The sequence below is a fragment of the Mercenaria mercenaria genome, chromosome 9 (assembly GCF_021730395.1).
Source record: "Mercenaria mercenaria strain notata chromosome 9, MADL_Memer_1, whole genome shotgun sequence".
NCBI lineage: Eukaryota > Metazoa > Mollusca > Bivalvia > Venerida > Veneridae > Mercenaria > Mercenaria mercenaria.
In genome coordinates this window covers 20144816-20172500 of record NC_069369.1, presented here as the reverse complement: position 1 = coordinate 20172500, position 27685 = coordinate 20144816, and the positions used below count along the sequence as shown (strand labels likewise).

Sequence of the window (27685 nt, the reverse complement as noted above, 5' to 3'; positions counted from 1 at the left end):
GTTATTTAATCCTGCCATCAAATGATCTACTGTCAAAGCTAACACTGTTCAAGATTATGACGGCCGGTTTATCTTGCGGTAACTGCCAGTAATATCACAGTTACACCCGATGCAATCACGAATGGAAGCAATATCATCTCCTACAAAGGTCATGGAATCTGAATGATTGAAATTTTTAGCTCTCTCAGTATACCATTGTCAGCTTTCCTCAAAACCTTTGGTCTTACTGGAATAGATAAATGCTGTTTTCAATATATGGCAACAAAACTAATTTCCCAAACATTACTTCGAGTCTTACCATGCTGTAGGAACGAAAGAAATTAAAACCAATGTCCATACAGCCTTTTTTGAATGATATCCGGAAAAAAATACTAAAATTATGATTATTAATTTCAACACCAGTTGATAGCCAGTGAATGCGTCTATCATTTTACTATATGCGTAATTGTGCCCACCGTAGAAAACTCTATTTGGCTATACTTAATGTAAACTGTCATATTATACTAAACAGTATGGAATTAGTTTAGAACTGATATATAATTAGTTGTTTGTTAAATTATGTTTTATGAGTGAATACTTCAAATGAAGTCAAAAACATGAATTTTCCAGTAGACTTATATCCATATCCTCAAATCTGAAGAAAATAAACAATGTTCTTTGCTCCCAGACAAAAGATTTCTACTTCAGTATTGCAACGTCTTTCATAATGTATTATTCAGTCAAATTATAACACTATCAAGAATTTAGACGACGGCCATTGAGATGTTATTTAATAAGTTTGTGTCAATATCAGACATTGCCTGTTTATGCCTTGATTCGCATTGAAAGACAATGCCACTTGTTACATATTTTTATCTCCCCGCAGAAGTAATGCCCTTCGTCAGTCCGTTCCAATTTTCGTTCTAAAACTGTTGAAGTGGTATTGTTAAAACTTCGAACAATGACAGACTACTAAGAGGAAGTGCAGAGTACTTGAAACTCTGTATACACTTCCTACTTTTTTAACTCCCGCTAATTGATTTGGTCAATACATATTTTGTCCGGGCGTCACTGAAAACTATTAAATTGATATTGTTAAAACTTTTTGGAATGTCAGAGTCCCTTAAGAGAGACTGCTGTGTATAAAACCCATAACACTACATTGCTTGGTTTTTGAATTATCACCCTTTCTATGATTTACTTACATAACCCTCTAGTCCGGTGTAACATTGGCCCCGTTGAAAATTGACTTCCTGGGTCCTTGTTCAACGGATAACTGATCAATTTTCAACGCGCCCGTTATTTAATGATCCATCTATTTGATCCTCGTTGAAAACTGATCAACTATAGTCAGGTTATATTTCAACGCTGAAAACTGATCCCAATAATCTTACGAAATTTGTATATAACCATACAGATCAAAGATTAACATTTCTGTTTTTTCTTCAGGACTGTAAGTAATAAACGTCTAGTTATACACATACGAGCGCGCCACAAGCTGATAATATGTCTAGTTATTTGCCAATTCATCGGCCATAACTCTGCAGATACTGGTCAGATCAGGGACATACCTGGATGATTCTGTACTGTACGCCAGATATGAGCAGCATAGTTACGAACCAAGCAGAAATGCTGCCAATGTGGGGTAGGTTTTGGAGGGGGTTTCAATCTCCCGGCGGTTTAGGTTTTGTGGGGCCTCCCCTTGAAAATTTTGAAAAATGTTCGACAAGAGATGCGTTCTCTCGCTATATTCCAGCGTTAATATATTTAATATATTATATTAGATTATATTATTATTATATTATTATTATTTCCGTCTAATTTCCTGAACCCGTGCACACAGTTTAATGATACTTAACACAAGTGATCAGTAGTAACCCTAGTTGTGCATGGTGAATGTTAGGCTCTTTCAGAAAATTATTCTGCATAGTTACAGGACTTTGTTTATAGCTCCACTATTTGGAGAATATGGGTGCGTGCTTTTTAGCTCTACTATTCGGAAAAAATAAGTGTGCTATTCTACTCGCCCCGGCGCCGGCGTGAGCTTTCTGGTTAAAGTTTTTCGGCAACCTTTGTTTTTCTGTCGCTTATATCTTACTGTAACTTCACATAAAGGCCCCCCCCTTTGGACTTAAAAATCCTGGTTAAAGTTTTACATGCAAGTTACTATTTCCAAAACATATGCAGATATTGAATTGAAACTTCACATATGTCTTCAGGGTCATAAAACTAGGTGAAAGCATCAAGAGCCATAACTCTGAGACATGCATTTTGGCCAAATTATGCCTCCTTTTGGACTTAGAAAATTCTGGTTAAAGTGTTGCGTACAGGTACATATGGTTATCATTTTAAAGCATACAGCTTTGAAACATATTTGTTTCTTTTTTAGGTCAATAACCAACCTCATTTGGTCAAGTCCCATAACTCTGACATATATTTTGGCCCCTTTTGGACTTAGAAAACCCTTGTTAAAATTTAACATGCAAGTTATTATCTCCAAAACAGATATTTGAATTGAAACGCTACATGTGTCTTCGGGGTCATAAAACTAGGTGATAGCATCAAGAGCCATAACTCTGACATGCATTTTGGCCGAATTATGCCCCCTTTGGACTAAGAAAATTCTGGTTAAAGTTTTGCATGCAAGTACATATATAGCTATTACTTAAAGGCATATAGCTCTGTAACTTATTTTTCTTTTCTAGGTCAATTACCCACCTCAGTGGGTCAAGTCCCATAACTCTGACTTGTATTTTGAGCAAATTATGCAAATTATGCCTCCTTTTGGACTTAGAAAAATCATGGTTAAAGTTTTGGATGCAAGTCACTCTCACCAAATCAAATGCATATATTTAATTGAAACTCTACAATTGTTTTCAGGGCTATAAAACTAGGTTATAGCATCAAGTCCCATAACTCAGACTTGCATTTTGGCCAAATTATGTCCTCTGGGAGCTTAAAACTTCTGATATTCTAACATTTAGGGTAATATTCCTGCTTCTGGGACAACAGTTCGAATAGCCGAGCATTTGCTGCCTAACGGACAGGTCTTGTTCTTTGTTACTATTGCTTATATCTTACTGTAATTTAACATTAACATTGTTCATGAACAAAGTATGTGCAGGGGCTAGACCCATTATACCCAAAGTCAAGGTCACCTAGTCGTTATACTCAGGTTGTTTTTAAGGTTAACGTTTTTCGGCAACCTTCTAGCATATCTGTGTTACTTTTGCTTATATCTTACTGTAACTTCACAAAAACATTGCCCAGCATACGAACAAAGTATGTGCAGGGGCTGGGCCCATTATACTCAAGGTCAAGGTCACTTATTAATGAAGCATAAATTCATTTGTTTCACTGTCAAATCGTCGAATATTGGAGCGTGCTGTTTTACCGACAGCTATTGTTTGTTAATATACTATATACATTCAGCCTGCATCTGTAAATTTGTGCGCAACTAAACTCCTGAACCCTTGCACACAACTAAATGAAACTTCACACAAGTGATCAGTACCGACCCTACATGCATGGTGCATGTTACATTCTTTTAGATAAATATTCTGCGGAGTTATTATGTCTCCCACACCACTGTGTGGTCGGAGACATATTGATTTACTCCTGTCTGTCCGTCTGTCACAAATATTGTCAACAATTTTAAGTCCAACATTACTCATCTGATCTTCACCAAACTTAAACAAAATGTGTTTGGCAATAAGTCCTCGGTCAAATCCGATAACTAGCCAAATCGACCCAGGAACTAATAATCAAAGCACTGAAAGTGTGATTTGGTTGTATCAAAATACTGAAAGCCTGATCGGGAATTAAGAATATATAAGGAGAAGGGTTACGCTCGAACATTTCTCATCCGATCCGATCGTATATTACTATACAGGTGATTAGGCAGTTGTGGGAGACAAGCGCTTATAGGACTTTGTTGCTGTTTTGTTTTTCTTTTTTTTTTTTGTTGTTGTTTTTTTTTTTTTTTTTTTATTTTTTTGTTACTTTTCTATATACATACAGTCTATATCAAGAGTCAGTTACACTGATCATACACCCATCAGACAACAACACTTCTAAGCATACATCCATCATACAGCGGTATATTAAATTCTCTTCTTACATGCTCACTGCAGTTCACTTAAAGTATATCTCAAAAACATGATTCAAATTTCCTGAAATAGAATGTATTGAGACTTTTCTTGAAGATTCCTATAGATTCTGAATTTCTTACATGTAATGGAAGATTGTTTACGTTTGTTTCAATGCAGTGTTTAGTTTGTTTTAAACTTATTTTAGATAGATTTCATCTGTCTGTTACAGAACTGTTCTTTTAAAAGGAAATGCGTCTACGATACACAAATTGTGCTTTTCTGGCTTGCCTTGAGGCACCGAGTAGCACCAAAAAATCATTGTATTGGGCTATTGCGTTGTTGCTAAGAATATAGTGCCGCTTGCTGTGGCATTTTTCTCCCATTTCGCTTTTCCTTTTCACTATTTCAAACAAATGGTAGCCTTGACAATGACCTTGACCTTTGACCTAGTGACACTAAAATCAATATTGGTCATCTGCTAGTTATGGTCAACCTCTCTACCAGATTAGAGAAATTTTGGCCGCAAGGATTGTTCATTTATTGCGTGGAAACCATTTTTAAACTGACCCAAAAATCAATAAGGTTCTACCCATAACCAGTCATCCCTAAGTGATCCCTATGTGTCTGCCACTCTACGCAAGCAAGAAAAAATCTGTATTTCAGAAATTGCCTAAAATATATAATGCACCATCCCTGTACCTATAGTTTTAGATAGAATTTCAATAAAACATACAATAATATTCATACATGCATTCATAATATTATGATCATACAGCTGACATGTGCAGTCATCCTCTCAGTTTTTTTTTTTTTTTTTTTTTTTTTTTTTTTTAATTTTAGAAAACCTTCTTAAAATTTGCCTCTGACAGTTTAAATAAATCAGTTTGTGACAATTTGGGCTTCAATTTCTTCTTAAATATCTTTTTAAAAAGCAATGGTAGTGGAAACGTCTTTTAAAGTGTGTTACGGAAGAAAAGTCACATTGTCTGACAAGTAAAGAAGTATATTGTATCATTATAACACAAGATAAGTAAAATAAATTATGTTTCTGGAATATTTTCTAAATAATTGATGCAATACAACAAGGTTGTTGAATGGTAACGTAACAGGTAATATGTTCCTTTTATTTCTCTTCATAAGTATAACTGTAGTCTGACATCATAACACATAAATTTATTCATGAAAACAATATTTCATTATTATTTAGTTTTGTTGTTTGTTTGTTAAGCCCTTTACATATTTCAGTCATAACGCGCTACACAGTTCCTGATTTGTACCCGTCTACCTTTCCGCAGACTGCACTTCCCAGTGATAAGTGGAGACTAATGATTTCAGACACATGTTTACAATGTCCGGAGAAAACCCGCAGATCGAACTCACGACTGCGATCGTAACACGCTTACTATGAGTAAGCGGGCTTCAGTTTAAGTGGTCTCAGAATTTTATTCGTTGTTTGTGACTAGTTTATTTTATGTAAATAAGGTGAGCACATCCAGTTTTGAGTAGAAAAAATACCATAAGAGTATAACAAAATAAGATATTTAAAAAACACTGAGAGACTTTAAGACCAGATCAAAGCTGTTTGGTACATCTGAATTGATTTGAAACTTAGAAAATGTTACTTTCTAATAAAATTTTGTCATTTTGTTACATTCTCATTAATATTCATGAATATGCAAATTAGTTAATTAACATGCTGCTATTTAAAGGCCAATGTCTTAGCTCCATTGTGACACCATTTTTATTGCTTTATCACCAAAACTGATCAAGATTTGACTGATTATCATCTATATGGTTGCCTTTTACAAAAATGAACGGTTGCCATGGAAACATTGAAATCATATATAGTTCAAAAGAATTTTTTAATGGGAACATTTTTTATTTTGAAAGAGTTGGTCCTGTCGAACAATTTGGTACCTATGAAAAAAGTCTAGGGGGGGGGCGGCGGGAGTGCATGGTAAACCTTATTGGCGCCGTACTAAAACGGAAATATGCAACAGTTGATATTCAAGTATAAGCTTTTGTGTCCTGATATTCCACAAGGACAGATAAAATATCAACATTGTATCTGCATAAGACTCTAAACCAGTTGAACAACATTCATATAGAACGAATTCTTTAAACAACTGTGTTTCAAAGATGAAATGAAATCAGGATTTGCCAGACAACCAAGCCAGAGTAATTACAGTTCACCGGGTATTCTTGCGCCAAAACAAAATGTGCACAATAATCGTAGAGTCAACTCTGTGACAAAAAAAAAAACAGACTTTTTTCCAATGAAAGTATAGACAAGACTGGAAAAACAAACTACTTGGCAAAGTTTGATCTTCAGACTGAAGGATTCTGGCACGTTGCACGTACTGACAAAGTAAAACAGTCAATAGCCTCCGTTACGACGGATTGCTTATTTCAATACGAAGTTATGCCATTTTGGATAAATAGCTAGTCAGCTGCTACGTTAAGCGTCTTTTAAAACCTTTATCACGGACACGGACATGGAAATGTAAACGTACATGTACTCTGTACTTCAGTCAAATTTGAGAGGTCATCTCAAAACTTTTACCTGTTCAAGTTGTTATTGAAGATAAATTAAGGGCTTAGTGCAAAAGGAAGCTATTTCACATTTTCATTTTTTTTTCTATTAAAATGTGCATATTAGAATTAGGAATGTAAATTTCTCTCAAAGGGCTTGGTATGGTTTTCTGTAATTAAATATTTTGAGAGATAAATAATGCTTATACATCTGCAAGCAAGTATTTGAAAATAACGTTATTAGCGTTTCTAGTTGTGGTGTTACTGATGACGTCATTTATATGTGAAATAGTTAATAACGCTAAAAACCGTGTTTTTGTTTTGCTATAAAAGAAAATAAAATAAAAAAAAAAAAAAACAATGTCCACAATGGATAAACTTTCTATTATTTACATGGGCATGTGGAAGGAAGAGCTACCTCTACCACATAAAAAAATGTAAAGTAGAATCTATACCGCTTGCGAATGCTGAGTATTTTTCGAAGATCTGACATCTTGTCAGAGGAAGCTAAATATTACTAAAATGAGTTTATATGCATTTTATTGTTCTTTTAACAACAGCACTTTGAAATATGGAGATATCATAACTATATTGACAATTTCTTTATTGAATATTTATAAGAGACGAGAGTATTGTCCCTACAGATAAGTAAAATTATTAGATCTACACAGGTCGGCTGTTTGAAGTATTATGGACGAGTAAGATATAATTCAACATTTTGAACGTAACTTCAAAATTGCTAATGTACTCTTCTTATCATGTGTCGCTTTCAGATCAACATTAATTAGAAAATATATGCGTGGGTCCCCGTAGTTTGCTAGATATAGCGATGTTCACCAAGCAATGTTTCATGCATTACCATTTAATGAAACGTACACTCTAGAAGTTTTATAAACTACACTGCTCAAAATCACAAACTTTTAAGAATTCATCGAAGCAACCAACTTTTTATTCTATTTTTCATTGATTTCAATGAAACGGTGGAAATTTTAAATTCTGTATATTCTTTTAACATAATACAGAATTACATAATTTTGATAAACGTTCATATGAGTGAATTATCTGAAAGGAAAATGTCGACGGTCTTAATACTTGAATTTTACAGATGTTGGTGAAATGCATAGATGATCTTATATAAGTAGGTTTTTTACTGAATTTATTCAACTATTTAATTAACATAATAAAACGCGAGGCTCATGACGAGCATTTAAATAAGGCAAGTGTTTCTTCCTCGTTCTTATAATTAACAAAATATTTATTATAAATCATAACGTTTTAACAAACCATTCACGAACTTCAGTCCAGCTATGTCTTCATGGCTTTAATCTGTTTAGTTTATAGGAAAACAGTACTACATTTGCACTATGGACTATGCACTTTTTATAAAATCTTGTGACATTATGATAAAGTCATAGTTATAAAATGGTGCCAATATCTCAATTTTTATTTTATCCCTTTTCTTGCACTCCAATAATTTAAGCCATTTTTATATAATTACATATTAAAATGCACTTAAATGAAACTATGTTTATCCCAGTAAATGCATGTCGTACAAGAATACAGACATAGTTCCGTTATAGAAAATGCCTCGTTATTACTAGCTTGAGGTAAGGTGGTTCTAGTCAACATCTTTTCAGATTGGCAAATTTCCAAGATAAATAGTATATAGCAAATTTATTTGGAGACCTAGTTTGGGATTGTGTTTGGGGCACTAGAGTCAAGGGCAATATCACTATTGCTAAAAATATTTTTAAAAAATGTGTCTCTCTCAATGAATTTATATTAGAGTGAAACCTTGCCCACAGGTAGATTCAAGAAAATCCAAGGCTCGAATTGTGTTTGCAGCCAGAAGGTTCATTACTAAATGTACTGTTCTTGAAAAACTCCACTGTGTGCCGTGATCTAAGAATACATTTTTACATTTAGGAATTTTGGAGAGTTGTGGTTAAAATCCCGATCGGAACTTTGCTTTGTTTTGGCAGTGTTGATGGCATTAGGGTAAATGCTGCAAAGGTCAAAATGTCACACTAAAAATAGAAGAAAAATCATTCAATAGTCGGATCGTCAAGCAGAGCAGATGGTGTCTAGTCTATAGCTTAAGTTCGAATTGACAAATTGTCACCAAACTTTGTATATAGCAAGCTTCTGTAGAAACTAGTGGGACCGCCTAAGTCAATGTCAATGTCGCCAGTATTTAAAATAGAACAGAAAAGAAGGTTATTCAATCAAGAAGGATATTCAATTAAGTTGACTTGAACACAGTATAATATAATCATGTTGTGAAAAAAAATTAGTTCAATAACTCGTTGTAAGATTGAAATATTACCACGAAGCTTACCAGGATAGAAAGGCTTGGATTATATTTGGGGCCGCTCGAGGTAATTTGAACTACATGGTTAATACGAATAGATGAAAAACAGTTTTCGGCCAACAACTTCAGCTTGGAATGATATATTATCCACCAAATATGGTATATAACATGCTTATATAAAGACCCAATTTGTGACTTTATTTGCGACGCCGCTGTTTATTGAAGCTGACTAGTTCCGAAATTTATGTTTTGAGAAATCCCCCGGATTTTGACCAAAGTACATAGTACGTCTACATTTACATTTACAACTCCGTGTCCGTTGTAAAGGTCTATAAAGGTGTTGATATCTGGTCTAGACGGCTGTAATGCAAACAAAATATACATTAGCGTTGCCGTCATATACTCCGTCGCATGGAACAATCATCCATAGGTTCGACCGACTCACAGACTTAAGTTGACAGTAAATCTTGCAAAAAGTGAAATTTATCATTGAACGAACACGTATAGCATACAGAAGTTTAGGTCAAAGCTACTTCTGAATTTCCTGTGCCAACATGTTAAAATTGGTCAAAGGAGTTTTAAGTGAATGTACAAAGAGCATATTTTGTGTTTGGAAAGGGGCCTTCACTTTTATGTTGGCTCGAGTCTGTTGTCAATTTAGAGTTGTTCCCCTTAAATCTTCTTTAGTAGGATTCAAATTATTATCGGATAATCGGTACAGTAAATCGTTTGACAATATGCCTGCATGGAGGTTGCTAAAGATTGTGTGTCATTTTGGAAGTACTATTGTTTATATGATATGGTTCTTTCATTGCATATTTTCCTTTTGCATTTTAACACAGTAAATACCCAAGTTTTGAACTAATAAATGCCACTATGAATTTGTAACTGTAAAAGCAAACTGGGCCGGTATACATCCCACACGATAACTCAAGCGATAAACATGTTCGATGACTATGATTTTTCTTTATTTAAACGTTTCAATGCAGAAAATATTCATTACAATATGGTCTTAACTATACTGTATACTGATTAAGAACCCCTAAAAACAATCAGGCTACTAAATAAATAACAAGCAACTACTGTATGCATTTGCCGGACAAGCATGTATTGTTTGACCACGTAGCAATGTTAACGTAACATGACTGAGGTATGCAATATATGTATGTAATAACAGAATGAGGTTGCAAAATAAGCATTCAAATACACACAAAAACTATTCTATTCGTTAAAATCCTATTCATACACATTTGCAATTTTACAATCAAAGTGAGAAACGAGCTTTTGAAAACTAATGTGGCCTTGTGTAAATTCAATATATATATATATATATATATATATATATATATATATATATATATATATATATATATATATATATATATATATATATATAATACCATACGTCCTTCGACTAATTAGCATTTTTGAAAAATACATATATAAAATCCATTGACTAGACTTTAAAAATTAGTCTTGCTGCGCGCGAACAAGCCGGTCAGGAAAAAACAGAGATCTCTTTTTGGGATGCTCTGAAACCCTGTGTCCGTAGCTGTGACAGGAAAGGCCGTACCGGCGACAGTAACCATCAGAACAAATCAACACCCTTTACAATATTTACAAAATTATTTACATAAGATGATTATTAACAATGAATAGATGATATGAAAAAAAAACTGATTATAAGAAAGAAAAAAAATAAAAGTTCAGTATTACCAGATACAAAGTTCGTATAGTTCCATTCTAATGTGACGTGGTACAGTTCTTTAATTTAATTGCGAACTTTAAGTAGCAAAAACAATATATGACGTATCTTTAACACAAGTCCCTTTAAACCGTGAATACGTTGATTCCGTATTGGCTCCCTATGGCGGTAGGTGATTGCATCCCTGAGCTGACTTCAGAGGATAACAAAAATCAGCGTCTTTGCGGTTTACGGCACAACCATGGGACGACAGCTCTGCGCTGGGAATATCACATCCAGGCGAGTGAAGACAAGTGAACCTCGGGCATTGTACTTCCGGGTTATGACATCACCAGGTAAAATCGTCTGGCGGAAGAAGCTAAAATATATAACATATGGTAAGCACCATAGCAAAACAAATGAGTCAGGGCATAAAACTGCTCCTTTGGGTACACCATACCTCCGTAGGCTCCCATAAATAATACGTGCTACTTATACAAAATATATGTGCTACTAAGTTCATACGTCACGTGATTAAATTACGTCATTTATTACTTCCATTATTACAAAACTTACTTTCTTAAAAGACTTAAGTTAAAGTATGACAAAGATATGAAAAGTTTATGATGAAAAAATATAGTAATGGAAATGATAAACTGCAGCTATTATGTACAACTACAAATTAACAAAATTCAATGTAAATCAAACGTTATATCATAGTTGGCATCCATATAATATCTAATGCCATACAACAAAACAGACATTGTATGTATGTGCTATAAACTGGCACAATATTTCAAATTAAAATAATATATACATGGTACTAGACTTGCCATATAGATATATACATAAAAATACAATGCAGTAATGGCGTTCCATAACAACGAAATGTTTGACATATGTTTTTGAAACAGTGCTTTATAGATATCATGTTACAAATTTTACATCTTATATAAACGAAACATTTTAGACTCCTCTTTCGAAATAATTTACAAAAGTCTGAAAAATTTAATAAATATCCTGACATACCGAAACTAGCCAAAATCATATGCCTAAAAGTAAATGTTACAAAATTCTGTAGAATGCACAAAAATTTACCAAATAAAAATCGTAATGCAAAAATCATACAAAAATCTAACAAATAAATTTCTTACCTCGATCGAGCATAAAATTTCTAGCAAGAAAAATTAATCAGACATAGATTCGTCTATAATGTCGGAAGGTGGTGTGCGCAAGGCATATCTAGTCCAGTCTATTTAAAAGGTAATGTCCCGCCAAATACTAAATTTCATGGGATTCACGGATAATCCGTGTGCTATGACTATTGTCATTTTCACGGGATTCACGATATAGCCGGGAAATCTGACTACTTTGGCGCGGATCGAAATTGACAATTTGAGGCCCATTATAGTGGTTTTGGGGATAAAAACATAAATTACTAAAGTTTATAAAATATTAACTTTCTTATTACTGAACCGAATTTAATGAAATTTACATGGAAATTTAAGTTATAAAATACAGAAAAACATTAAAGGTATTTTATGCGTAAAATCTGACATTTACCTCAATAACTCAAACATTTACAAAAAGATGATGCAATACCTGCATTTACACTACAGATAAAATAAGGCCCGTATGTCAATTTGTGACAGTAGCCATGCAAGATCGCTTAATGACGTACCTCATTTTCTGCAGCATGGACGTATGCTATTATAAAAACAAACAAGATCTTTAAACTAACATTAGATCGTCATTATATATATTATATATATATATACTTTCACAGTACATGTATTAAGGTGTCTTAAAAACACAAAACTAAAAAGAAAATTTAAGTTTGTATGTCCTTTCTACTTGAGTGTGTCCGGTAGACTGAATTCACATTTCAATAAACAACCGAAAGTAAAATACACCCGTGAGTATCCCGTGCAAAAATTTACACACTGAAACTTTACTTCTCACAAAAGTAAACGCAACGTAAAGACAATATTTTCGCGCTATACTGCCGAAACGCGCGAAAATTTCAGTCTTAACTATACTGTATACTGATTAAGAACCCCTAAAAACAATCAGGCATGTAGACCATAAAAAGTCAGGGCTTGAGCCTATGGCTGTAGTTAAACACATGTAGTAAAAGATTTTTTTTAATTTTTTTTTTTTTTTTCATTTTTTTTTTATTTTTTATAAACTCAATTTTTGAGACACCACAAGTCTGCTTGACAAAGAATCTGCCACGTAGCCGTCTTTACTACTGTCGGACTTCCACCGACCGTGGCGTTTCCAACATCTGTCATTAACTCCGGAATTTGCGGCTGTGATTGCCCCACCAGATCTTAGCGAATGAAGGCCTATGTTCAAATCCCCCGTGAATGGACGTAATCTACCTATAATACATTCCCTAGCCCTTGTATAACTTAACGGTTTGCTTTTGTAAGTTAATTTACAAGTAGAATTTGATCTAAAACATGGTCTGAATAAATAATTGCTATCAAAAATAGTCTGATTTGACAAAGACAAATAACGTCTTAACATGTTGTAAGGACAAGCAACATATACTCCTTTACTTGTAACTATTTCATGCACTAGTCTATATTGGCCAGTCTTACTTTTCCTAATTTTCAGACAAAAATGGTCATCACGAAAAACAATATCGTTACAACGGAGTGAACTCAATTCATCATATCTTAGAAAACCTGCAAAACCAAGTAAAATCATACACAAATCTCTTACAAATAAAATGTCTGAAGATTCAGAATATTCAGCACAAACATCAATCAATGTCTGTGTAGACGGAGGCTCCTTTTTAGAAGTTGGTTTGCAATTGTTTCTTTTAGCATTCTCTAATAGATTCTTTACAAACGAGTTATCAGTAGGGTCTTGAAGTCCTTTCAAACCGTGTGCCCATTTCAAACTATAAACAGTTGCTGAAATCACGTGGTCCGAAAAACACTTTTCTAATAAATCCGTAATATATAATGCGGCATGAATTGGAGAAGCTGGTAAGGAACTGCCTCCCTTCTCAGAAATGAACTTTTCCCACTTCTTAAAATATGAAATATACTTAATGTTTGTATTGTCACTTCGTGAACCCGATAACTTCTGTGCCATTTTATCAGGCAAGTCACCAAAACTGCTAATGCTACCCCTGCGTGGTTTACGTGGTCAATGATCGTGTCCTTGAGCTTCAAGCCTGAAAATATAAGAACATTTTATTATGCTGTCACAATTCTCAACGCTAATAGGCCAAATTTTAAAGGCCTCCCATCGAAAATTCCGTTTTTTCCTCTTCCTCTTCTTGTCAAAAGACCCGGCTGAAACTGAAATAAATCTTTAATATAAGAAGCTTGATTTTCGCCATCTGGAAATATCAATGGCCAAAAACATGCCGATCTCCACATCGGTACTACCAGCGTACATACGCATTTGTCTTCTATAGCTTTCTTGATACATTTACTTACAAGCCTGGGCGGCGGAACCAACCAGTTCACCTGACCTGACCAATCCTGTCTGAATGCATCTATTCCGCTTGTACCTGGACACCAAAACCTTGAATTGAAATTGCAACATTTTGTATTATAGTTATAGGCAAATCGATCAACACTATGCTTACCCCACATGTTTTCAAGCTTCCGAAAAATCCAGTCTTGTACCGGCCAGTCGTCACCATCGCAACATTTGCTCAAATAATCCGCATCAACATTGTCTGATCTAGGTACCCACATTGGTACTATTTTCATACTATTCTGCCTACATGCATCGTCAACCTTTAAAGCAATATTCTGAATGTATGGCTTAGAACTATCTTTACTCAAAATTACCGACACATTTTTGTTGTCGGTTTTCCACGTTTCCTGTTGTACTTCCAGACTTCCCAAGTTACTGAGCAATACTCTATGTACAGCCTCAAGTTCCCGCCAAGTAGAACTAGTGTCTATCTCACCTACTGACCAACTTCCTACGACGTCACTTCCAGACGCGCCATCTATGTACCCTCCATAACCAAGGTCACTGGCATCGCTAAATACCGTACAATGTTTACTGCTACTACAGTCAATGAAATCTACAGTCACAACTGACATTATCCATAATACAGGAATTCATGTGTCTTATATTTTCCTTCCAGAAAATCATTTCAGATAGTGCATCTGATGTCAGATTGACCGGAGTATTCCAGCTCGCTCTTTGATTAATACATGCATATAGCACGTGATCGCAGGCTAACAACGGGGCCTATCACACATTTCATTGACATCAACTGTCCGAACAAACAAGCTAATTTTTTTACCGGAATCAGCGTTCCGCCGACACACACCTGGTCTATTATCGAAACCACTAATCTTTCAAAACGAAGCATTCTCTCTTCTGTCACGGATAACACGCCTGAAATGGTGTTCCACACGTATCACAATCAGACAATAACCTGTGTTGGATACCAAATACACTTATCGTCTGCTAAAAGGAAACCAAACAGCTGTAAATCAGCTTTTATGAATTGACTTAAAGACAAAGCTTTATCAAACGTTACGTCTCCGCTCAGACCGTCATCTAGAAAAACTAAAATCTTGTGTCCTCTGGAACGCCAGTGTTTTACAACTGCCCTCATCACCTTCGTGAAAATGTAGCCTGCTACAGAAATACAAAATGGTAAAACATTGAAAACATAAAACTTTTGAGCCCATGCGAAACCTAAAAATGTACGATGAGAATTAAAGATCATAATATGATGATAAGCGCTCTTTAAATCGAACGAAAACAGAAAATTGCCTTTTGTAAACAGTTGCTTAGCGACTGACTGATCTTCGAAAGTACATTTATATCTAAACAATGACATACACTCAACAAAATTCCTAATTGGTCAGTTTATATTGTATTACTTTTTTGTTAATAATGCATGTATTTACAAGAAATTTCACATACCGACTGTTCTGGGACTTGGATCAACTCAGTGACTAAACGAGAGATGCGCCTTTACTCATTTATTTCTCTAGTTATAGCGATTCTCTGCAAATACAAACATACAAACAACATTCATACAACGCTCACCAATTATACATATACTCATATAAACAACTGATGTACTTTTGAACATACTTCACATCAACAAAGCTTGCACTATCCAATCATTCAGAAAATTAAATTTAAAGTCTATATATTCATTTTATGCTATTTAACAAATTCGATATCATAACTTCGAGTTCAATAATTACGCTTTGAATAAATTAACAGTATTTAGTTACCGAATTTGGTCTCTTACTCATCAAGTCTCATCAGAATAATTTATGTCCACAGTTAACGTTCAGTTCAGTTAACGTTTCAAAGTCTGGGCGGAAGTATAAACAACTATAACGTTGATGTCAATGAACGCCGCAAATTATCACGTGGCTGAAGACGCCAAACAGACGTCAAATAAATAGCGTTAGATACAACAAATATAAGAAACTACATTTATGTTTCTAACAGTCCCCACTATGAAATTACATACATTTCATAACAAATAAACTTTCCAAAAAATTACTCTTCCATGCTTTATCAATAATAATTCTTAAGTTGATGACATATTTCACGTAATTAGTTAATCTATGCAAGGTGCACGAAATCTAACCAAAAAACAATTATCTACGCTTCATAAAGACAATTCCTAAGTAGCGCATTTATAACAATTTGTACAACAAAACTTGGCTCTTACTTGTTTGTTATAATTATTATTTAGCTTCGAAAAAAGTTAGGATCAAATTTACATTGAAGCCTCAAGAAGACACAGTTTAGTAACTGGCCTAATTAATTGACCTGATTTAGTTCTGATCACACAGCCTCTAACTAGGCCATCTCTACCAAGATTCACGTCAACCACTCGGGCTAGTGGCCACTGTCCTCTGGGAACGTTGTCAACGGCAACAAGAACTACATCATCTTTCTTCAGGTTTACAGTTTTACGTTGCCATTTCTGACGTTTCTGAAGTAGTGGTAAGTATTCTCTCAACCATCGTTTCCAAAATACATCTGCGAGATACTGCACTTGTCTCCACCACCGTTTTGCGTATATATCTTGCTTCTTAAATATACCAACAGGTAAGCACTGGTTTCTGGTGGGTCTCTGGGATCACTGCTAACGGGTGTCAAAGGTCTGTCATTTAGTATTTTCTCTGTTTCAGCCATTAATGTAAGCAGCTGCTCGTCGTTAAGTAGTTGTTCTCGGACGAGAGATTTCAATATAACTCTAGCAGAACGAATTAAACGTTCCCATGCTCCTCCCATATGGCTTGCGTTCGGAGGGTTGAAATGCCATTCAATGTCGTTCTGAGCAAAAAATCCACTGAGTTTGGACTGGTTCCATAGCTGCAATGATTTTCGTAGTTCAGTTTCACCTCCAACAAGATTGGTTCCATTATCACTGAAGACTTTCCGTGGGCGTCTACGTCGACTTTGAAAGCGTTGAAAGGCAGATATGAAGGAATCAGTAGATAGACTGTGAGCAATTTCAAAATGTACCGCACGCGACGTTAGGCACGTGAAAATACAACCATAACGCTTTTCTCGTGCACGAGCTGTCTTCACAATAAATGGTCCGAAAAAATCGATTCCAATATGGGAAAATGGTGGCATATCCGGTGTCGTCTGCTCGTCAAGCAAGGGCGCCATCTGTTGGGTCATTAACGGTGCATGTTGTCGTCTGCATGGGATGCAACATCTCAAAATACTCTTCACTGCGCTAGGTCCGTGTAGAATCCAAATATTTCTCACGTGACATAGAAAGTACATGCTCTTTTCCAACATGGCCATTATGTTCGTGGATATGTTTTATTATTAGTTTTGTTACATGGTGTTTGCTAGGTAGTACGACTGGATATTTGCTTGGATATTCGCATCGTAAGCGTCCTTGTACTCTGATCAGGTCATTGTGTATAATCGGGTTCAAAGATGCTAAACAACTGTCTTTTCTTACAGAATTCCCATTTTGTAGACATATTCTCTCATCGGTAAACGACGTACGTTGAACCAACGCTAATATGGTATGTTCTGCTATGTTGAGTTCATTGGTGCTTAAATCACCTTCACTCAGTCCCAAGGTGTGGTTTAAGTGTTTACGTCTGCAGTATGCCTTATATCTTAGTAACCAAGCAACGGCCCTTCTCAGCTTCGTCCAACTGGAGTATCTATCTATTATACTTTGAATGGATTCAACTGCACTAGTTGTGTTGAGGACAACCTCTTTTTTCAGCTCAGTGTCGTCGTCGTCTAATTCAGGTTTAGTTAGGTGGCTTGGCCAATGGCTTTCATCTTTTTGAAGGAATTCAGGTCCATGCATCCAAAATTTCATTGTCTTACAATCACTGGCATGCATTCCTCTAGAAGCGACGTCTGCTGGATTGGAAGCCGTATCTACGTGTCTCCATTGGTCTCGTGACGTCACATTATGAATTTCACTTACCCTATTTCCAACAAAGGTTTTGAATCTCCGGGTTTCGTTTTTAATATATCCAAGGACAATCATAGAATCTGTCCAGAATGTCACACTGTCAATGTTTATTTCTAGTTCGTCTGCTACTAACGTATAAAGCCGGGAAGCGACAACTGCTCCTGAAAGTTCAAGTCTTGGAATAGATGTCTGTTTTATTGGCGCTAGTCGTGATTTTCCAGCAACCAGAGAGCACGAAATCAGGTTCTTTTCATCTTTTAATCTCAAGTACACGCATGCGCCGTAACCAAGTTGAGAACCGTCGCAGAATACATGTAGCTGGGCATTCTTTAATGTTCCAAAGTCCTGTGGTTTAAAACATCTTCTCACATAGACAGCTTCTAAATATGGAAGAGTATCTACATTGTTTCCACTCGTACGTATCTTTTTCAGGGATAGGATCGTCCCATGAAAGCTTCTGTCTACATAGGTTTTGTACTATAGCATTTGCACGTAGAGTAACTGGTGCTACCAGTCCAAGGGGATCAAATATGGAACTGACGATGGAAAGGATGCCGCGTCTTGTTATTGGCTTTTCACTTACTTTCACTTTAAATTTGAGTTCATCTTTCTCTACATTCCACTGAACACCGAGGGCACGATATACTGGCAAACTGTCGCTCTTGCTAAGATTCATTAAAGATGGCGCTCGTTCTGACTCTGGGATAGATTCAACGACATATCTCTTATTGCTGAGCCATTTCGTCAGACGAAATCCTCCTCTCCTTAACAATGACTGTAAGTCTGCGGCTAACTCGATTGCTTTCTTATCAGAAGAAACTGATTTTAAGCAGTCGTCAACGTAAAAGTTTCTTTTAATGGTGTTGATTACCTCTGGTTTATAAATATGTGCGTTATCCGTCGCTGTTCGTATTAATGCATATGCTGTGCAACTTGGGGATGAGGTCGCGCCAAATAGGTGTACCAGCATCTTATAGCATCTAGGTTGTTGAATCATGTCCCCGTCAGGCCACCATAGAAACCGTAGGGCATCACAATCTAAATCTTCGACACGGACCTGATGAAACATAGCCTCGATGTCGGCTGCTATAGCAACGGGCCCTTGACGAAATCTGATTAAAACGCCAACCAAGCTGTTCATAAAGTCGGGTCCCTGTAGAAGTTGACTATTTAGGGAAATTCCCTTGTATTTGGCGGCACAGTCAAATACAACTCTCACTTTTCCGGGCTTATTAGGATTCGTCACAGGATGATGGGGTAAGTACCACACGCGGTTACTATCAGATTCAATGTGTGTTACTTCCTGTGCATGTCCTTTCTGGATATAGTCAGTTACTGATGCTGTGTACATTTTATGCAGCTCTTGATCTCGTGCTAACTTCCTCTTCAAATGTTCGAGTCGCGCATGCGCAAGAGTCAAGTTGTTAGGCATTACTGCTTTCTCGTCATGCCATGGTAATTTCAGTTTGTAATGTCCATTTTCATATCTCAACGAAGAGTTCATAGTGTTTAAAGCTTTCTTGTCTTCTAGAGACATTGAATTTCTTTCTACTTTCACTTTGTCGTCAAAGTCCGTAGTCCACATTTTCTCAAGTTGTTGTTGTAACAATACATCAGCTGACTGCTGAAAATTTACATTACCTGATTTCTGTGTTGTAGTGTCTGTAACAGGTCCACGCACTGCCCAGCCTAGTTGAGTTTTAATGGTGTAGGGTTGATCATGGTGGCCTGAACGCACTTCTATGGGTATATGTGCCTGTGGTGCATCTGTTCCAATAAGAAGCATCACAGAGCTAGAGTCGATTTCAGGGATTTCTATCTTAGATAAATATGGTAGATCTCTGATGTCAGCGTTTCTCACAGCAGATCTAGTTGATACTGGAAGAGATTTTACTGACCAAACTTTTCTCAAAGTAACGTCGTTACCACCTGACGCCGGTTGCACGTGCAGCTCAACTTCCTGTCCTTCAACAATAATACCGGAAGAGCTTGCTGTAGACATCTTGAACGTCACAGGTTTGGAGGGTAGGTTCAGCGTTTTCAACAAGCGTTCATCACATAATGTTTGGTCAGCTCCCTCGTCAAGCAGAGCATAAGTTTTGCAGTACGTCCCACTTTTACCTCTAATAAGTACAGGTATTATACCTAAACGGTTCTTCACAGAAGATCCGCTTTTAGTTGCGCAATTTACGACAAATTGTTGATCTGTGTGATCAGATTTACTATCTACCCACTTATGTAAAAGAAAGTGGTGTCTAGTTTTACATTCTGATACATTGCACCCAGAAGGTTTTCTACAAACGTTAGAAAAATGTTTGCCCTTTAAACAATTGAAACAAAGTCTGTTCTTTTTTACAAACTGTTCCCTGTCATTTAAATTCATGGCTGTAAATTTCGTACATGAAGCTAAATCTTTACAACTACCTGAACAACAATAGCACTTACGTGACGGCTTATACATAGGATTGTTTACTGCACTATTCGTAGCAAAACTGACAGCATTACTTCTACGAGGTGCAGGACTTGGCTTTGACTTAAAGGTTCGATCTTCAACAATCTTACCATGACTCTTCTCATTTGCAAGGTCAAGGCCATATAGGGAAGTGGCGATTCGAGCCTTTTCTTCTACAAATTCCACTAGATCTAAAAAGCCCGGTTCCCTACCAGACTCAGTAATTGAGTGTGCAATATCTACCCATTTACCGCGGACGTGCATAGGCAAACGTCTAACAATGCGACGTAAGTTGTCTGTGTTATCTATGTCTGACTTAAATCCTAACTGAGACAAAGTAATTTCACATTTTCTCATCTCAAGTGCTAAATCTGAAAGACCATTAGTGTCAGACGCCTTTAAGGAATGACCATTAACAATTTTATCTACATAAGTTCTAGCAATGTTATGTGGCCTACCGTACCGTGAGTACAAAATGTCTCTTGCTCGTTTATAACCTTCACTTGGACTCAGTAATACACAGTCTTCTATTGCACTCTTTGCCTCTCCGTCGCAGTATTGTATCAAGTAACTAAGTCGTAACCTGTCGTCACGAACTTTACAGTCAATGTTTGTTTCAAACTTATTCACAAATTTGCAGTATTCCAATGTTGAACCGCTGAATCTCAGGAGCTCCGGCTTTGGTAAGTTGAATCCTTCTTGTAACGTATTTGCCAGCAACTGAAAAGCTGATTCTATGCTAGTGTCTGTATTTCTCAAAACGTTAGTGTCTGTATTTCTCAAAACCCTCGTGACTACATTCTCAGATGGATGCGCGTTCTGATTCATTGATCCATTCTTACGTTGCTCCGTTACCAAATGAGTGTTGTTAGGTGTATTTATAATTACACAGTCGTCGTGTGCACTTCTTATGTTCTTATCCACATGTTCATGACCGGAAGTGAAATCATTTACAGTCGTCTGCTTCACATATGACGAATCTTGCACGTGCTCACCAGTTTCTTCCTCCAATGCCTCGTGCCAGACCGATTCTTCAATACGCGCTTGCTCTAATTCACACCGATATTCAAGTTCTTGCTGTTTAATTTCTATTTCTCTGCGCGCCAGTTCAAGCTCGTGTTTTTCTCTAAGAGAATTTAACTTTTGCTCAGCAATCAAACGTTTAGCTTTGGAACTCGCAAGTTTCGTTTTACACGTTGATGACGCATTGCTACAAATTTCGTCATTTTCATTATACTGGTTCGATGACTTCCATTGTTCATATCTTACCTGAAACTCTGAGAAATTATTATGATAACACTCATAGGATTGTTCTAGATTTTCACAATCGGCGGGTTCGTCACATAAGTCTAGGCACTCTAAATGTATGTTCTTGAAAGCGTTGAATTTGTCGCACAGTTTCACATACAAGTTTTCAACAAGATCATCATTATCATGAGAAATCACGTATTGCTCCAACTCCTTATACAGTTTCGTCAGTTGCGCACATTGTGCTGACCTTGACCGCTTAAGTCCTTGAAAGGTTTTATTTTCAGAGTCTGTCATCTTGAATCCAATGGTATCGTCACTGTTTCTTCAGTGGATCTACTTCAACCGCTGGATTCGAGCATTCGATTATTCGACGATTCGAGAATTGTTCTGGGACTTGGATCAACTCAGTGACTAAACGAGAGATGCGCCTTTACTCATTTATTTCTCTAGTTATAGCGATTCTCTGCAAATACAAACATACAAACAACATTCATACAACGCTCACCAATTATACATATACTCATATAAACAACTGATGTACTTTTGAACATACTTCACATCAACAAAGCTTGCACTATCCAATCATTCAGAAAATTAAATTTAAAGTCTATATATTCATTTTATGCTATTTAACAAATTCGATATCATAACTTCGAGTTCAATAATTACGCTTTGAATAAATTAACAGTATTTAGTTACCGAATTTGGTCTCTTACTCATCAAGTCTCATCAGAATAATTTATGTCCACAGTTAACGTTCAGTTCAGTTAACGTTTCAAAGTCTGGGCGGAAGTATAAACAACTATAACGTTGATGTCAATGAACGCCGCAAATTATCACGTGGCTGAAGACGCCAAACAGACGTCAAATAAATAGCGTTAGATACAACAAATATTAGAAACTACATTTATGTTTCTAACAACGACATTTGAATAGGTACTGCAGCTAATTATTGATTTATTTTTGGCCGACTAACGGCCAGCATAACTGCATTAGGCATTTTGACCAATACTACATATTTTGCACGTGCAGGGCATGCGCACCAATACGCACTTGTTAGTGAACACTTTTTGCATTACTGACGAAAGTCCTACTAGAAAAACACATATAATTATGAAATTGACACAAGAGCAACGCGCCCTAGCTGTCGGAATTTTACAACAAAATTCAAAATCGGTCACTTCAATGAATTGTCCTTAGGTTAAATTTTGCCAGAAGAGCGCGGATGGTAGATAACCAACGATTGAAGGTTCTTGTAAACGGAAATAAGGTTAAAAATGGAAATAACAATCAAAGTAACAGCTACAAACAAATTATATCAAAATTCTTTTGAAATTGCAAAAATAATTACACACGTGTCGTAAATGTGTCCCGGCTAGCAACATTCCGACAGCTCGATCGCGTTGCTCTTGTGTCAATTTCACCATGATAATTATGTGCTTTTCTAGTAGGACTTTTGTCAGTAATGCCAAAAGTGTAAACGAACACGTGCATGTTGGTGCACATGCCCTGCACGTGCAAAATATGTTATGTTAGTCAAAACGCCTAATGCGGTTACTTTGGCTGTGAGTCGCCAAAAATAAATTAATAATTAGCTGCAGTAACTATTCAAATGTCGGTATGTGAAATTTTGTGTGAATACATGCATTATTAACAAAATAGTAATATAATATATAAACTGACCAATTAGGAATTTTTTGAGTGTATTTATATTCCTACAGTCTAAAACCAAACGAGGCTTACCTGTCCTGTTAAAGGCCACTGTCAGTGGATTTACAACCTGTGGAACCTGCTTAACTTCAGATATACAACATTTTTCTAAAAGCTTATCAATCTCTGATGTCACAATCTGAGCATTATCTCTGGCAGATTTGTTGTCTTTAAAAATTGCTTTTTCAGGAACTGCCTTAAAGGCAATGTATAACCATTTTCAATTACATCTATTACAAAATTACCTGCACCTGCACTTTTCCAATGTTCAATATTATCTCGGAGTCGCGCAACAGGGGACACAACTTTGCTTGAACCTTGAACGCTCAAGAATTGTGCTTTTCAAAAACAAGATCTGAACATTTTTCTATACTATAAAATCTACTTAACTGACTAACGCTTGAGTCATGCACCTCTGCAGCCTTGACCTTGCAGTCCGCCTGCCAATGACCTGGTCTCCCGCACCGGAAACAAAGCCCTGGTTTTCGCCCGAGAGTCTGAATCCGAGCACCGACTGGAGTCGAAGATGTAGCTGTCGCTGCACTTGGTCCTGGAGTAGCGTATGGGATAAAACGCCTCGACTTTGAACGCTTATCCTGCCTAGCCTTTCGATCAGCCTGAACCTGAGCTCGATACATTTTCTTTTCGTCCTCAGATCCTTCCGCTAGCGGATGCGCCTCATATTCTTTAACCACACGCCATCCTAGGTCACTAGAATCCGCCAATTTTATGTTTTTTTGGTGGTACCTTAAAGTGTTCATACCTTCAATAACTTTCTGTGTGGCGGCTTCTGCTTTTGTCGACCCGCTGGAAACCAACTCAGCAATCTCGTCCTTTGCTTCAGCTAAACTTCCGAGCGCTTTTTTGTTTAACTTGAACTGCTCCTCGTTTCCCGCTTTCGAAACTGATAATTGTCACTGGAATCCAATTTAAGCTTTAATTTTTCCAGCTGAGAATCTGAGATTCGTTTTTGAGTTTCAGTCAAAGTTTTCTGAAATTCCGCTAACTTACTTGAAACTTAACTTTCCATTTTGCTCTATAGTTCATTTTCTTCTGTGGAATTATCCATAATCTGCCACGTGGTCGCACAAACTCGCAAATTTAATTTTGTATGTCCTTTCTACTTGAGTGTGTCCGGTAGACTGAATTCACATTTCAATAAACAACCTAAAGTAAAATACACCCACGAGTATCCCGTGCAAAAATTTACACACTCACAACCCAAAAGTAAACGCAACATAAAGAACGCGTCCGAAACGCGCGAAAACTTCATGATAATTCTACAATGACAGGGCAAAATGAAAAATTGGCATTTTAAAGTCTAAATTAAACGTTGATGTATACAGACCCTGAATATTGCATTTCACAATCTTCATGTGCAAATTATGTATTATTACCATCATGGAGAGATAAGTGAATAGTTATTTTGTGGGTCTTGAAAGGTAATTTTCTCGTTGCAAAAAGTTTAAATCCAGAATTAAATCGGTCACCACTGTTTCGCAAGACTGGATTCCCCGACTCCCCGATTCGTCGGCTCAGAAAATGGACTTAAATCTAAATTCACTTTCGCATAAGGTATGTAAGTTGAGCCTACAATACTGTTATAAAGATAAATTTAGAACCAGAGTACATGTAGGTTTAAATATATGTTACATTTAAAATGTGTTTACTCTATAACTGTAGAAAATATTTTGTTGTTTTATATCTCTTTAAAACCGGAATCGCCTGTCCCGTCGTCCGATTCGGCAGAAAAAGCTAACATGTGATAAAAGAATATTACATTTATGACTGTCCACAGTAACTTTATTAAACTCTTTGAATTAAATTTGATAAAATGCTCGGCAGAGCCCCGCATTTTATTATTTTTATTCAACTCGTTTAATAAATTCACTATGAAAAGACACTCATATGATATCCTCTATGTACATGTTTTGTAGAATAAACTCCATACATCAATCAATAACGCTGACCGGGTTACGTGGGGTTAGTTAGACCGATTAATAATGAAAGTTGTATCACTCGTGGTTTCGTCAATAAAAATAACTTATGGTACTTACTGTTTCATGATGATTAAAATATGTGTAGACATTATTTCATTGCAGGACTAGCGGAGGTTTTATATAATTTTTAAATAAAAAAAAAGCATCTATAAAGATAATATCATGCACAGAATACTATCAGCAAATATAAGCTGTGGTTAGTAGGGTGTATTCTAAACACGGCAAGTTTCATATTTCTTTTATTTTTGTTTAATCAACTTATAGAAAATACAGGAAGGCCAGAGGTAATTCTTGATTCACCAAAGTATACATCTGTTGTCAAATACAATATGAGATAGTGTAAAAAAAAATGCAATGTAGTTATAGAGTACTTCTTGGTGCTTAATATTATTCTGGGGAGACAGTAAACAAGTTCTGCAATCTGTAAGCACACTCAACACCTCTAAAATTCGACAACTCATTCGTGATAGAATACATCACCATGCGGATACGAGAATAGAAGTCGGTTTCCTATTTAGTGTTGAGTGCCAAGTAAGGGAGCTTCTGATACCCTTTCACGTCTTTTGTATTACGCGGCCAGGGATCAAACCCATGGCCTCCAACACCCGAAGCCAACAATGGCACAAATAACACCAGGACTCACTTTCAAATCCTTAAATTTACGTTCCGTTTTTTCTTCTTCTGTGGATAGCTTGATACCTTAATTGAACACATATGGTAGAAGATACAATTGCGGATAATAAAAAAAGCAGTGAGTCATCTTCGACAAACATGTCTGAGTTAGCTTTGATAAATATTACATTGCAAATAAAAATAATAACACATTGGTTCATCTTAAACAAACAATCCTGCAAGCGTTTGCAAAGTTCAGTGGTTAGATATTTGATAAATACTGACCTGCTTTTCTGGGAAGGTTATTGATCAAAGTTGACAGCGTTATCTAATTTACTTCCCCAATAACATTTCAAGTATGTAATTTTTCATTCTTCAGCAAATCACCACCAGTGCACTGCATAAATGATTTGTTCGACGTAGCTTCTTATTCGGATTTTATGAAAATTGTACATGAAACCAAACTGTTTGTAAACCGGTTTGAAACTACCAAAACTAAACCAAACCTAGTATGTTGCTAAAGATATGCCAGCCCCTGAAGCACTCTGAGCCTCCCTGTTTTTTTTTTTTGTTTGTTTTTTTGTTGTTGTTGTTTTTGTTTTTGGGGTTTTTTTGCCTAAGATAAGAAAATAAAGATAATAATTACAGATTTTATTACTTAGAAAGTCGGTTGGTATCATAATTATGGTTGACTGCACAGAATCCGCAGATTGCATCCTGTCCGATTGATCTTGATGCACTCGTTGAATGTAAAAATCGTTCATGTTGTTGGTTTATTTTCAGGGTGAAAGAGAAAGTAAATAGATATTCTGGCCTCAGCATTAAAGTAAATAAATAGTCTGGTCTTATTTCCAGAAATGGTACCATAGAAACTCCAAAAATATTTGCTTAAGTCGCAATAACTATTCCAATAGTTGTCATTGGTTTTCTCTTAAAACTTTTTAAAGAATTTTTTCATAGGGTCATTTAAACAAATATGATGACCAACATTTTTCAGGCAAAAAGGTCTAGCAGTTAGAAAGAAACAATGATGAATATTGAAAAGGTAATGCCATGTTCTAAGAACGCAGCCTCCCTACCAACAGCACGTGGACGCGGAAGCGACAAGTACACATATACAAATACACACGCACGCTCGCATACATAGCAAAGGATCATAGTTGGGCATCGCCATGGAACGGTCAGTGACAAAACCATCACTGGGGAGCTTAAACCTGTTTAAGGTGCGCACCTAACCTCATTCCGACTCGCACCATGTTCAGACGTAACAGGTAAATGTAAATAAAAGGAATCCCTGCCAGTTGAATTCCTAATGCAATGGCAACAAAATGGCATGGTATGTAAAACGCAAAAATGCTCTAGTAAGTTTATATAGAAGGCAAACCATAAGTATCAAAAATGCATGTACAAAATGTGGTAGTTAAATGAATTACTACACAGGCACCATATGCTCATGTAACAAAGGTCATGCTTAGACTGTCCTAAAGAATGGATGTTGCTCATATACTTTTCGAGAGTATTTTTAGAGCATGAGGCTAGACATAAAAATCTCAAGAACGAATATTCAAAGAAAAGCTACGTTCGAAGAAAGAACCTCCCCCTCAAACAAAAACCCACTATCAGTGATTGTATGGATGTATGCGTGA

The 27685-nt window shown here is 36.2% G+C and overlaps 2 protein-coding genes across 2 annotated transcripts; both read right to left on the bottom strand.

Moving 5' to 3' along the window:
* Nucleotides 1-12778: 12778 nt before the first annotated feature.
* Nucleotides 12779-13705, bottom strand: LOC128559223 (integrase/recombinase xerD homolog). Its single transcript, XM_053550442.1, has one exon. The coding sequence runs from the start codon at nucleotides 13703-13705 to the stop codon at nucleotides 12779-12781; it is 927 nt and encodes a 308-aa protein (XP_053406417.1).
* Nucleotides 13706-17306: 3601 nt separating this feature from the next.
* Nucleotides 17307-22011, bottom strand: LOC123562247 (uncharacterized). The gene is made up of 2 exons (XM_053550441.1): nucleotides 18598-22011; nucleotides 17307-18359 (listed from the first exon to the last, which is right to left on the bottom strand). Exons 1-2 carry the CDS (start codon nucleotides 22009-22011, stop codon nucleotides 17307-17309), a joined length of 4467 nt encoding a protein of 1488 aa, XP_053406416.1.
* Nucleotides 22012-27685: the final 5674 nt, after the last annotated feature.

Coding starts and splice junctions, on each gene's coding strand:
- LOC128559223 (XM_053550442.1), bottom strand. CDS start 13,705: ATGGCACAGAAGTTATCGGGTTCACGAAGTGACAATACAAACATTAAG.
- LOC123562247 (XM_053550441.1), bottom strand. CDS start 22,011: ATGACAGACTCTGAAAATAAAACCTTTCAAGGACTTAAGCGGTCAAGG. Junction 18,360..18,597: donor AACTCAAATTTAAAGTGAAA/GTAAGTGAAAAG, acceptor TTTAAACCACAG/GACTTTGGAACATTAAAGAA.